The 13,082-nt window shown below is 56.4% G+C and overlaps 1 protein-coding gene across 2 annotated transcripts; it reads left to right on the top strand.

The window, feature by feature from the left end:
- The first annotated feature begins 4,814 nt into the window (after window positions 1-4,814).
- Window positions 4,815-9,124, top strand: LOC130158791 (contactin-like). Of its 2 annotated transcripts, XM_056359825.1 has the most exons (6): window positions 4,818-5,025; window positions 5,659-5,988; window positions 6,117-6,386; window positions 6,571-6,630; window positions 7,673-7,724; window positions 8,848-9,124. In XM_056359825.1, exons 1-6 carry the CDS (start codon window positions 4,944-4,946, stop codon window positions 8,849-8,851), a joined length of 798 nt encoding a protein of 265 aa, XP_056215800.1. In that variant the 5' UTR covers window positions 4,818-4,943; the 3' UTR covers window positions 8,852-9,124. The 2 variants fall into 2 exon arrangements, with proteins under 2 accessions (XP_056215802.1, XP_056215800.1); XM_056359827.1 differs by lacking the exon at window positions 6,571-6,630 and having other exon boundaries at window positions 4,815-5,025.
- The last annotated feature ends 3,958 nt before the right edge of the window (window positions 9,125-13,082 follow it).

Genomic DNA, 13,082 nt, shown 5'->3' with positions numbered 1-13,082 from the left:
ACAACCAGACCTCTCAGAAGTTGTGCACTGAGCAGCTTTGTCCTCTCTGCCCCTTTGGAGCTGCGGGCTGGCTGGAGATGCATGGTGCCCTGAGCGCTGGATGCCGCCGCAGCGGTGAGTAGGGCACAAGGCAGCTCTGTGGTGCTGCCTTCCCTCCTGCCCACCTGCCTTCGCTCCCTGCTGCTGCGTTTGTGAGGTGAATTGACTCCCCAAGGGGTGAAAACACGTTTTGTAGAAGAAGCTGGGAGCATCTGGGTAGAGTTGCTTGACCCTCCAAGAAATGCCTGCCAGCATCTTAGCCAGCTTTGTGCTGCTTTGCCCAGACAACTTCTCTGCCCTCCAAGTGCTCTGTCCTGCTCCGCATCCTGCTCCACACCTCTTCCCTCACCTCCCTGGGCTGGAGCCTCCCTGCGGAGCTCAGGCTTATCAGGGCAGTGCTGGCAGGCTGGTGCCAGCTTGGTGAGGGCTGGGGGAGAGGGCAGAGCTGCTTTCTGCGGCAGCCTTTGCCTCTGATGCATGTGGTCCACTGCTGCCGCCCGTGTGACCCACACACACACAAACACCCCAGGCCCTGAATTGACTCCTGGAAAGCACCACGGATATTTTCTTGATGGTCCTTAGCTGCCCAGGTATGGCTAGAGATGTCTTCTCCTGGCTCAAGCACTGGGGTGAAGGACGTAGTGCTGGGGTGTACCCCAGGGGTACAGGGCAGGCAGCAGTGCCTGGACAGCCGCTGCGGTGGGATGCCCCAGGGAGACAAACTAGAGGGGAAGCTGTGCCAGGGCTGGGACAGGAACATGGCAAGGGGTCTCAGTTGCCTTGACATTTCTTCCTCCTTTCCCCTCAAAGCCCTGGCCAGTCTGTCCTGGAGCCTCCACCAACACCTTGCCCATGACTCCAGGAGCCGGCTCAAGCTGAGCCCTGGGCCTTCGGACCCTGCCTGAGCTCTGTTCTAGGTGTGCCTGCCTTCAGCTCCACCACAGCCATGCCCCTTGCTGATCCAAATCTTGAGCTGCAGAATAACCTCGTGGCCTGACCTCGGACCTGCCTCTCACCATCAACTTGCCCGATGATCTGAACTTGTATATGTATGACTTCTATGAACTTGGATGTAGCTAGCGTCTTGGGGTCTGCCCCACTCACCCTGCTTGGAGGACTAGGACCCGAGGTGCTGGCTGGTGATGCCCTTGCCCTGCTGGCCATGGTATCTCTGCTGGTGCCTGGCCCTGCTCTGTGTAGAACCTAACCTCCTTCTAACTGCTCCTGGTTGTCCAGATCATCCTTGCAAGGGTCAGAGCCAACTGGAAAGCCTACACAAAGTGCTGGGATACTGGGATGGCACCTGCCTCCCCTTCCGTGTCTCATGGAGATGGCCTGGCAGCAGTGCCAGGTCCCTGGGGGGCTTTAGGCTTGGGCTGGGGCTTTGAGCAGGGATGTGCGCCTGTGTTGGCTCTGCCCCACTTGTTGCTGGCTCCGTTCCTCACCTGCATCCCTCTGGCTAAAAGCATGCTGGCCGTCCTTGCAGCCCTTCCAGACCTGCAGGTGGGTGGTGGGACCTGGAGGTAGCTGGGATGGAGAGCCAAGGAGTAGTAATAGAGGGAAAGGAGGAGCAGGGAGGCTCTGGGGGACCGCGGGAGCAGGGTTGCTCCCTGCTTTGCTGGTGGGACTTTGTTTACTTGGCAGCAGAGGGTTGGACAGAGGAGCCCCATAAAGCCACAGACCAGCAAGCTTCCCCGGGAGGGATGTAGAGCCCTAACGTTGCTGGCCCAGCAGCACCCTGTGTAACATCACAAGGTGGGACTGCTACTGCCGAGACGCGCACACCCTGACCAGGAGCATCCCTAGGCTCTGGTGGGGGAGGAAGGGCCAGCTTCAGCCCACAGCTCCTTCTCTGGGTTGGGCTCCCTCGACCCAACTCTTCCCTTGCACCATCTGACAACTGATCATCTCGCTCCCTCTAGTGGGATGGTTCTGTGGGCTCCCTGCCTCGGCACACACGTGTGCCCGCGTTTCTCCTCTTGCATCTTGATGTCTTCTTGGAGATCTTCCTCGGGCCACGCTGGGTCTGGTCCCTGGTCTGGCCACCCCTCTGCCCCCTGCAGCCCTGCTCCCCTCACTGTTCCCAGCGGGCAGTCTGGCACCCCTGGAGGGAGCAGAGCAGCCTCCAAGAGACAACCTGAAGGTCTTGGGTTTACCAGAGGCTGGCTCACAGGGTGGGGGCTCAGTCCCTGGCCTGGATCTGCTCTCCCGGAGGTTTTGTGCACGCACATGCACACGTTGCCCACCTCACTGCCTCCCTGAAATGCAGCGCTGCTGCTGAGGCCCAGGCACTATTCTCCGTGGGGTCCTCCTCCGCGGGGCCTGGGCAGACCACACGTACAGGACCCAGGCTCAGAGATGCACCTCGCTTTGATCACTATTTTGCAGGTCACAGCTTTTTAAAGCACTCAGGACAGGAACATCGGTGTGGAAGGTATGCCACCAACGGTGTCCCGGCAGCATCCCCACCCAGCAATGCCACACCAGAAGCTCCGTTTCCCACCCGGCCATTTCTCCTGGGTGCCGTATGTGTCCCTCTGGATGGACAGAAATTGGCAGGCACAGAAACTCACTAAACAGAAAAGTAGCACTTTTGTTGCTGCCTCTTCCAAGTCGCCTTTTGCCCCGCTGCAATCCCGGCAAATGCAAGAGCCAAGGTGTCAGAAGGGGTGGAGAAGGGAGGACCGCTCCAGCGCTGTGCCCTGATTTAGACTTCCTCACGATGGAGGGAAACAATCTACTCAGATCCTGGAGCAGCAGGTTTGTGCAGCACAATTGCGCGTATTCAGTTTGCACAGCAAATTCTTGCAACATTTTTGTGCAGAACATTCAGGCACGTTCGGTTTGTGCAGCAGCTTTATGCATACCCAGTTAGAGTAACTATCCAGTTAGAGTAGTGCCTGGGGGAACATTGGAAGGTCCCCTGAACACCAGCACCACCCCATCACTCCCGAAGGCATCAGGAGGGGACCCAGCCATGGTGAGTGTTGAGTTTATTGTGTTTCTGAAGTTGCTCGGGGCCAGAAATAGGTGCCATGGTGGTGTCTGAACATGCCTTCAAGAGGAAATGCTCCTGCACAGTGGTTCCCAAACCCATTTGGCTTGAGCTTAGTTTTTTTATCTCTCTCTCTCTCTCTCTCTCCAGGGCTGGTTTCCCCAGATATGAGGCCACTGGGCCACACAATGCACCATGTCAGGTTTTGCTGCTCTACTGATGCAAACAGCCTTCAGCACCCTCCTAGGCTGCTAAGGTGACAGATACAATGTGGAGAAGGGGAAGAGGACCCCCACCCACCTTGTAATTTAGGTGATAAACCTTATGTGGGGGCAGCGGGAATCTCTACGGTGTCCCCTGCGCAGGCAAAGCTGTTTCCCAGCCACGGTCCTGCCGTCTCCCACAGCCCTGCCTCGAGCTGGAAGGCTGCCCCACCAAATTATAAAAGTCCCATTTTTTGCTGCTGTTGTGGGCTCCTCCGCCTGCCCTTGTCACTGAAATTGGGAATAAGAAAACTCCTTAACACCAGTGGAGCATGAAGAAGCAGGCATGCCTTCATCACAGCGTTGGGTGCGGGGGGGGGGACTGTGCGCGTAACGTGTGCCTCGTGTTACATTTAGGCAAGATTATATAGACCACACATATGTTCATGCATTACATTTCTTGGAAAAATCGTATGTATTCATTCACCAGGTGGTACTATGTCAGTTAAGCCTTACACATGCTCCTTACATGTATTTTAGAGTCTTCTAGAGGGTCTCAAACAATAGTCGACCCTGAGCTGAGCTTCCCTCCCATGGGCCCTCCGTGCTCTCCCACTGCTTTCCTACACACAGCCCCTCAGTGACAGTTCTAGACGACCCCTTTTCACGTGCAGAATTAAACTCCATAACTCAGGATAAGTTACAAAGCAGATACGTTTATTGCGGCGCCGGGTGCAAGGTGGATCGCTCCTCCTAACTTGCACACTTAGTTGTACTCACAGCGCATATTTATACAGTGAAGTTGGCTAGTTCCGCCCAGAGTCTACACCTACTGACTAATTATTGGTTAGTTGCTTTCTCGCTTCAGTTTAAAGGGACAGTTCATTTTGAATTTACTGGGCATGCTCCCCGAGCGGGGGATCCACCGTCTTCGGGGGGGGGGGGGGGGGGGGCATTTGAGTAGGAGGTCGGGATCTCCCCCCACCACAGTGATTCTACCCTGGTGTCCTTGAGCCTTACCCCTTCAGCAGCCCGTTTTCTTCCAGCAGCTCGCAGGCCCCTGCCAGCAGGCTCCGTATTCACACGCCGGTGGGGCTCAGCTCCCCCTGCCCTGGCTGCCCCCCGAGGCGCTGAGCGGGCCGAGCCCCAGCCCTGCTCTCCAGGCGGGGAGGCTCCTGCCCGCCTGCCGACGGCTGCTGGCCCCGGGGCGGCTCCTGCCTGCAGAGTTTTAGGTTTTTCACTGTTATTTTCTCGCGTCACTTTCCCCTTGGCATGCAGCAACACCGCTGCGGCTGGTTAGCGGCTTCCCATGGGGGTGCTACCGCCACAAACAGCAACGCCTGGCGAAGAACCCACGGGGCAGGGCGCGGCACGGCTCCCCCCGACCGGGCACCGGGGGGCTCTGCGGGGGGCCGGTGCGGGAGGGGAGCCGGGGGCATTGCCGGGGGGTTCTCCTGTGCTCCGGCTGGTGCCCGGGGGGGGGAGGGGAGAAGCAGCAGGAGGAGAGCCCCAGGGCTCGCTGTGCCCCGCCGCCGAGGTCACCCTGCGGCGTGACACCGGCGGCAGGCGGGCGGGGAGGCGGAGCGGCTCCCGGTAACCAGCCCCGCTTCCCGCCCGCCCGGCCCCGCCCCTCGGCCCCGCCCCGCCCCGCCGGCGGGACCGTCCCGGTGCCTCGTGGCGGAGCTGCCGCCGCTCCGGTCCCGCAGATGTTGCCCGTCCTCCTGCCCGTCCTCCTCCTCCTCCTCCCCGCCCGGCGCGGCGGCGCGGCAGCCGGCCTGGGGATCACAGGCGAGTCTCTGCCGGGGGGCGCGGGGGGCTCGGTGCTGCCGGGGCCGGGTCCCGCGGGCTGGGGCCGGGGTGCCCGCGGAGGAGGCGCCGCCCGCTTTTGGGGTGCTCCGGTGGCTGGCGGGCGGGGGCGGCCCCTCGCCGAGCCCCGGCTGCGGGGCGCTGGGGTTCTCCCGGCTCCGTTCCGTGGGCGCAGTGGGAGCGGCCGGGCTCGGGCGCTCCCGAGCCCCGTGCTTCCCCGGACAGAAGCTCTCCGGGGCGGGCGGGGAAGGTCCTCGCCGGCGCTGCCGTCTCTTGGCGCTTTTTCCTGGCAGCGGTCCGACGGGAAAGCGCCCGTGCGCGGGGCGGGGGGCTCCCGCAGCGCCGTGCCCCTCAGGCCGGCGCTTCTGGGGTCCGAGGTGCCGGAGCGGTGCGCACCGTTACGGCAAAACCCGCTTTTACCAGGCGAGCGGTAGCAAAGCGGCTCGCAGCCGGCCGGGCGCCCCGACTCTCCCACCTCGCTGCTTAAAGCCAGAAATAACCCCCCGGTGCCGCCGTCCAGAGCGGCTGAGCCGGGGGGGGGCTTTCTCTGCCACCCCCCCGGCGGGCCAGGCTGGGTCTCGGTGGCCGCACAGTGACATCTGGATTCTCCCCCAGCCCGCACGCTCTCCCCGTGCTACTCGGCCGATCTCCGGCCGACATCGCAGCGCCTGGTCTCGGCCGTGGGCTGCACTGTGCTTCTGACGGTACCACCGCTGCAGGTCAGCAGAGGTGTCCTCTGGGAATACAAAGCTGGCCTGCAGGAAGGAGTCATCGTCAGCTATGCCCTCGATGGACCCGCCAACACGTCTCGCCCCTACAAGAATCGCACGAGGTTCAATGAAACAGATTTCTCACTGCAGATCGTGCTGCAGCAGGGAGATGACCGGCTGTACCGGTTCAGATCCAAGTCAGAGGCCACGGGCTGGTTCCAGCTGCGTGTTGTCGGTGAGTGCTGAGATAGCAAACCCTCCTCTGCAGCCGGAGAGCTTGAATTGCTGGGGAGGGAAGGTGCTCCAGGTCTGGCACCTGGGGAGCCAGGGTCTGAACGCTGACAGTTGCTCCGTCTCTCCCAGAACCACTGTCTGAGCCAGAAATTGTGGGCAACTCATCAGTGAAGGCAGGAGGCAACACCAAACTGGTTTGCAACGTCCTGGAAGGGAAGGCAGACTTGTACTGGTGGAAGAAAAATGGGGAGCTGCTGCTGGGAAGCGACCACATCCAGTTTGTTGACAACAGCACCCTGTGCATCGTTAAAGCATCGATGAATGACAGCGGCTACTACGCTTGTGTGGTCCGCAATGAAGTCAGCCAGAATGAAACCTCCTTCCTGCTCCACGTCCAGAGTAAGCGGGGATTTCTTCCTGATGCCTGGAATAAGAGACAGGGGAAGTGGCCCACAAAAACATATCTTCTTGCCCAGTGCCTCTGTGAGCTCAGCCTCAGTAGCTGCCTGGTGGCAGGTTTTTGCTTGGAGGGTGTGGGTAGGGGGTTAAATTCTGTCCGGCTGCAGGGATCCCTCCTTTGCAGATGCTGCGAATGTGGTGTTGCCCGTGATCCTGGTGTGCGTTCTCATCGGCTTGCTTGCAGGTGAGTGCTGGGGCTGAGTCTTCACCCTGGCTTTTTGGCCAGCTGCTGCATCGCTGGTGGGTGCTGCAGCAAGCGCCACACGTGGGAAGGGATGGGCTGAGAGGGTCTGTGCCAGCTGACATGGCACATCCTTGCTGCGCCTGGGTTTCTCACCCAGGAGTCCCGTGGGCAGGGGCTGGGGCTTTGTCATTGCCATCATTTCAATCAGGGTGTCCCCATTCCAAGGAGGTAATGTGTTCCTCTGTTGCCTTCCCTTGCCTCCCTGCACCCAGATGTGGGAGGGAAGGTTGTCCTGAAAATGTGTCCTGTGTGTCCAGAGCAGGCATGACATTATACTTTACTTTTTTTTAATCTGGATCAACCCCCCAAAAAGTCCCATGGGCACTGAGGGATGTTGCACATCCCTTCTAGGGTGCGAGCACTGAACCTCCCCCCACGGTGTGCTCGGTTTTCTGCCTGCAGAAGGGAAACATGCTTCCTTTCTCCGTGGTCTTGCTTTTCCTCCTTTTTTGGAGCTGGAAACATTTTTTCCAGCCTATCCCCAGTCCCTGTCAAAGTGGGGATTTTATTTAATTCTCAGATTGTCAACTGCACACTTGGAGGGCGAAAAAAACCAAAATGCGAAAGTCTGGACCTGAGATGAGGATCTGGCCGTTTAAAATAGAAGTAGGAGGTTCTCCCTGGGTGATTTATGTTTTGCTATTGCACAAAGTTTTCAGGTTTTTCCTGTGTAGAGCCTCCAGGCGGTGGGTAGGTGCTGGAGAAGCTCCTGCTCTCATCATCCCCCGTGACACTCCCCTCGTATGGCTCACCTGCGGCCAGAGCTGGTGGCCATCTCTCCTTCCCGGCCATCGGCTGGGCTGGGGCCATCCCTACCTGGGGGGCAGCGGGGAGGTGGGCAGGGGTGGCTTCCTCCAGACCCCAAACACCAACCCAGCAGCAGCAGGTGCTGCCAGGCTTGAGGTTTCCCAGCCATTGCCACACTTTGTCTGAGCGCCATTTCTAGGGCATTTGATGGAGATGATGACTGGTTTGTCCCCAGGTGTCTTCGTCTGGTGCAGGAGAAGGGACCGCCAGTGTTACAATGGCTGTAGGTAAGATGCCCTGAGCCCTTCTCTTGGGGGTGGCCCTTCTCCAGCCACAGCTACAAGCCAGAATTTATTGTTGGCTAGAACTGAGGAAGCTGGACAAGTGGGAGAGCTTGGGGTCCTTTGCCAGCCTCTCTTTGCAGATGTAAGAGGCAGCCAAGGGGTTGCTCTCATCCCTCCAGAGGCTCAAAGGATTTGCTGTCCTCCCCTGTTTAGTCCCCACTGGGATTTGCTCTGGAAATATCCTTGTTTCCCCCACACAGAGCCTGGTACTCCCGGTTATCCCTGGCAAACCAGGTGCTGGGCACCCCTGGACAGTGCAGGCTCACCAGCAGCAGGGTTCATCCTGGCCCATCATCCTTTTGCTCCATCACTGCTTCTCCCTCAATGCTGGCTTTTTAATTACTGCTACACATTTTCTGAAGCCAGGTATACTGGGGTGATAAGTGGTGGTCCTATCCCAATTTCTCCCATTGCAAAAACGATCAAAACCTCATGCTATGTTTTTTGGGAGAGCAGAATCTTGCCCGGAGGTGAAACACTCAGCTTCTTCAAAGCACGTCTGTGGCTCAGAGGGAGCCAGCTCTGGTTTCCAGTAATGCTTTCCAGATTGGCACAGACCAAGCTGCAGCAGCCTCCAGGGTGGAGCAGATGCAGAGGATGTGCAGCCCTGCCCTGAAACATGCTCCTTAATGGGTAGTGTTTTTTTTTCAATTCTCCAAAGGGCTCCAGAGGTTTCTGGGAAGTGAGTGATTCTTAAAATCTTCTTGGAGCTTGCTTGCTCTATGTAGCCACAAAAAATGGGCTGTTAGCTGTAGGTTCCTGGAGGGTGAGGACAAGGATGTGATCCCCTAAGGATGGAAAACTGCATCCCATGATGCAGCCAGTCAAAAATACAAGCTTTTGGTTGTGTTGTGCAGCCAGGTCCCAGACGACTCCTCCCAGAGATAAGCTGGCCGAGGTAGCTCCAGAAATTTGGAGTAGAGCACAAGTCCAGACCTTCCCAGCACAGTCACCACCAGCTTGTGACACCCTGCAGCTGCCTGAGGATTCAGAGCAGGTCTGAGGGGTGGGTGAAGGATCCACACCCAGGAGGTGGCCTAGACAGAGATCTCTCTTCTCCTTGCAGGTAGAGAGCTTGGGCAGCTGCGCCCTTGCTGCCTTCCCCTGATGATGGTGGTGGTGGTGGATGCTGCCTGGGGAGTGCCAGACGTCTGATGCTGTCCCAGCCTCTTCGGGGTTCACCTCTGAATTGCTCCAGCTACCAAACCCCACAAATATTTTTTTGTAGAACAGTGGCTTGGATTATTTCTGTGTTGTCCTGCTCTTCCCCAGGGCCCCTTGCCCATCGCTGGGGGAAAGGTGGGCATGGCTGTGCCTGGTGACCTGGCTGCTGCTGTGCTCCAGACCTCCTTACCTCTCCTGGCTTCCTCCAGAGGCCGTGTGGGGTAAGTGTTTGCGGATGCTCTGACAGCTCTGGAAAGAGCCACTGTCCCCACTGGACAAACACACGCTCTTGGGGCTGCTGGGGAGCTCCCCAGCCCCTGCCTCTCCAGGGTGTGAGCCCCTCACCGTGGCCTCCTGGTGTGCTGCTGTGCCTGGGACTTGCCAGGGTGGCTGAGACCATGGGCATTCTACTCGGTTTAGCCCTTGGAGGGAGGAAAAAGGGGAGGATTTTGCTGTCGTGTGCACTGTGGAGTCCAGGACAGGTGTGGAGCCAGTGGAAGGGATCAGAGGATGGAGGAGCGGCAAAGCAGCTTTGTTTCAGGAAGCAAACCCCAAAGCGATCCCTGAGCCTGGCTGTGTGAGAGCAGCGGCACAGCCTGGAATGGGAGATGGAAGGGTGCTTCCAAGCCCATCTCCTCTGTCCTCCAGCCCTGGGCTCCAGTGGGATTTGGAGACATCCCCTCTTCTTCTGAGCGCTAGCCACCTGGATTGTACGTGTGCCGACACAAGCTTGTCCTTCCCTGGTGCTGCTCCTGGGGGTGATGGTAGACTTGGTCTGGTCTGACGTGGCCAGGGCAGCCCGGCTTCCTCCCCAGCTCCTGCTGCCTGCCTTCCCTATGCTTGTGCAAAGCTCTTTGGGGCTTTGCTTGTGAAGGGCTCATTAGTTGTTCTTATAGTTGCCGTTCCTTAGCCTGGAGGCACAGCCTCACCCTGGAGAGAGCTGGATGCTCTCCCAGGAGTGCTGGACCTCACCAAGTGCCTCGCTCATCGTCAGGCCAGGGTGTTTGCACCCAGCTTTCATTCTGACAGAGACAACCCCGGGTCCATCACCCTGTCTGAGCCAGTCCCCAGCACCTCTGCGGGGGCAGGCATTTCAGGTGCCCTGCTCTAGCTTCTGGATGGCCACTTCTCTCCCAGAGCAGTGACCTCTCCTTGCTCCGAGCCACAGTCAGCAAACAGAGCGGCACGGATGGACGTTTCTGCTGCTTGGGTCTTGCCTGTAGACCCGCTTCTGCAGCAAAGGGCTTTCCTGGCCAGAGGAGTGGTGGGTTTCCCTCTGCTTGGAGTCATCCCTTCTCTTTGGAGAGTAGAAGTGTACCTGGGAGAGGCTCAAATCATATCCCACAGCATGAGCAGTTGCTATGCTGTCCTATGCCTCTTTCCAGGGCAAATAAGAAAATTGTGGGAGAGCAAACTAGCTTCTGGCTTGACTGTCATGTCAAGACACTGCCTGCTTTGCTGCTGGCTCTGTCCTGGGGAGCTAACTGGGATATAAAGGCACCGGCAGCAAAGGGCCATCTCTCAGCCTGGGATGTCGTGTTGCAATTAAAGCATTAAAGGAAGCAGAGCATTTTGGGTGGAGTGAACTAGATTTCAACCTCAGTTTTAAGGTACAGTGCAGGTTGTCAAGCTCCCTGTTGTGCTTGCAGGTGTAGAATGAATGCAGCCACATGTTGTGCAAAAAATAGTTTTCTCAACTTTTTGGAGAGTTGTCTGCAAAGCATTTTGGAGAGTTTGTGGTTTGTTTTTTTTTAATGTCTGTTGCTACTAATAAAAGCGTGTGTGTTATCGCAGTTGATGCTGTTGTGATCTTCAGGAGTGGGAAATAACCCCTCGGGGTTATCTAAAGCCTGCGCTAGTGGAGGGATGTTCTCCCTGCTGCTGGACCCTGGCGCGAGCTTCGTGTTTTGGTGCTGGGTTGCAGCTGGGGGCAGACCTTGGAATGCTGGATTTACCCCTGATGTGAAGCTCTTGGGAAGAGCTGCTGCACCTAGGAAGGTAACTTGCTACTTCTGTGCAGTTCCTGCATCCCCATCCCCTCCCTTGCCTGGGCAGCCCGGCTCCTCCTGTGGTGCTTGCAGCATGGGGGACTGAGCTGGGATTAAAACCAACCTGACAACCTTGCTCTGAAGCTGGGTGAGGGTATTTTTAACCTGTATCAGTTCCCTGAGTCACTGGGACCTGGCAAGCAGCCGTCCTGGCATGGCCTGTAGTCCCAGGGGCGGCTGGACTTGTGAGATGCCACTCAAGTGAGACAAGGTCGGAGATGACTCTGGGGTTCACCCTGTGGATGCTTTTCAGGGGCAATTTGAGCCTCAGGGTTTATCTAGTGGCTTTTGTATGTAGGCAGGTTTATGGATAGTAGCTGTGTTTGTAATGAGAAAAACCTCCTCTAGGGCTGTAGGAAATAAATACCTTTGTGCATTGTAACAGCTAAATCTGGTAGAGGAAAAATAGCCTTTGGGAAAGACAGGAAGCATGTGCGGAGTTTAAATGTGGCCTGAGTAAATAGGTCCCTGTGTTTTTATACCAGGGCATGTCAGATGCGCTGGGATGTACCTGTGGAAGAGATGTTGCCAGCATCCATCTCCTCGGCATCCTTGCACTTGTGCCTTCATGTCCTTCCTCCCTTGTGTTTCTCTTCCCTCTCCCTTGGAAGCCTTGGCAGCTTAGCGCGGTACACCTAATTAGCAAAGCTGTCGGCAAAAGACTGTGAAATTCAATCACTTTGCTATAGCAGGTGGGCAAAGTCTGACCAAGCACCTGTCTCAAGCAGCAGAAACATTTTGGTGTGCTTAAGTTTGCCAAGCAAATTACTACTGGTAAAGCAGATACGTATTTCAAGTTACTAGAAAATTACTTTCAGAAAAGCAAGTATATGTATCTATTCCAAGATACTACCTAAATGACTACTAAAGCAGCAAGTATTGATGTATCTGCTTCTCGATATTAGAAGTATGTGTATCTATGATTAATTTCTTACATGAATACCTATATATATGTACTATTTGAAATGTTACCAGTATAGTGCTCATCAGGAGTGAGGCCAGTCAATGATGGGCAAAATCTCCCTGCATGGATGATCCATGTCAGGGAATCTGGAGTGGGGCAGGCATCCCCCAGCCGGGGTCCCGTCTCATGCAGAGAAATTCTTGCAGGGAGAGGATCCGTTTTGAGTAGAACGGGAGTAATTTTTTATACCATAACAACGTGAGGGGGCGTAGGACACCACTGTGTGGAGGAGGTAGTTCTGTTTCACCTGGAACAACCTGTAGGTAATGTTATTTTCTATTTTTCTCAGACCAATTTTTGCTATTCCGGGCTGTTTCTCTCTTCCTGTCACTGAAGCAACCAAAATCTTTTGCTGATTTCTACTTTCCCAGACTGTTTTTGACCTTTTTGGACTAATTTTTCTCTTTCCAGATGATAAAATGTACTGTTCCTGTTTCTTGGGTTTGTGATTATCAAGGGTGCCTCCAGGTGTTTCAGGTTCTCGGGTACCCAGGTGTACTTCACAGGTGCCAGCTGTGCTCCTCAGGGATGCTCCTGGTCCCCAGGCTGGCAGACTTGCTGCTGCAGCGTTTTTGCAGCCATTTTCTGTCAATGTTTTTCCCGTTGTAACCTTTATGGCTGCTCCCAGTGGTTGCTGACAGCAGTGATGGGTGCCGACTGGCACTGAGTGCCAGCACATCCTGCCAGAGCTGGAGAGTGAGATGACACAGGTAGTTAAGAAGGGATTTAATAAGAAACTGAGGCAGGCTGCGGTGATCAGGGCTTGGTCAGATGTACAACGAGCCCCCTTCACCCTCTTCCTCTCGACCCCTTTCCCCGACTGTTCCTTAGTAAGTTTTTTACAGCACCACATCTTCCCCTCAAATATCCCATATCCTCATCTTCTTCCTGCATCCCCCCTCTTATCTGTTGCAAACTCTGGGTTTGTCCTCTCCGAAGCTCTGCCTGTCGTTTCCTGGTGGTCCATCAATCAGTGATGGGAGATTTTTGGTCTTTGGCACCATCTCCCTTCGCCCCTGTCTACTGGGCTGTGTCTCCATGTGCTTTTCTTTGTCCCTTCCCCCTTGATCGGATAACCTGAAGTGAGCTGGGACAGGCTGGATGCAGCTCTGGCCTCATACCTCA

Source organism: Falco biarmicus, chromosome 14 (assembly GCF_023638135.1).
Source record: "Falco biarmicus isolate bFalBia1 chromosome 14, bFalBia1.pri, whole genome shotgun sequence".
In the NCBI taxonomy this organism is placed as follows: Eukaryota; Metazoa; Chordata; class Aves; order Falconiformes; family Falconidae; genus Falco; species Falco biarmicus.
The sequence above is the reverse complement of the archived record's forward strand: the minus strand, read 5'-3'. Positions and strand labels throughout refer to the sequence as shown.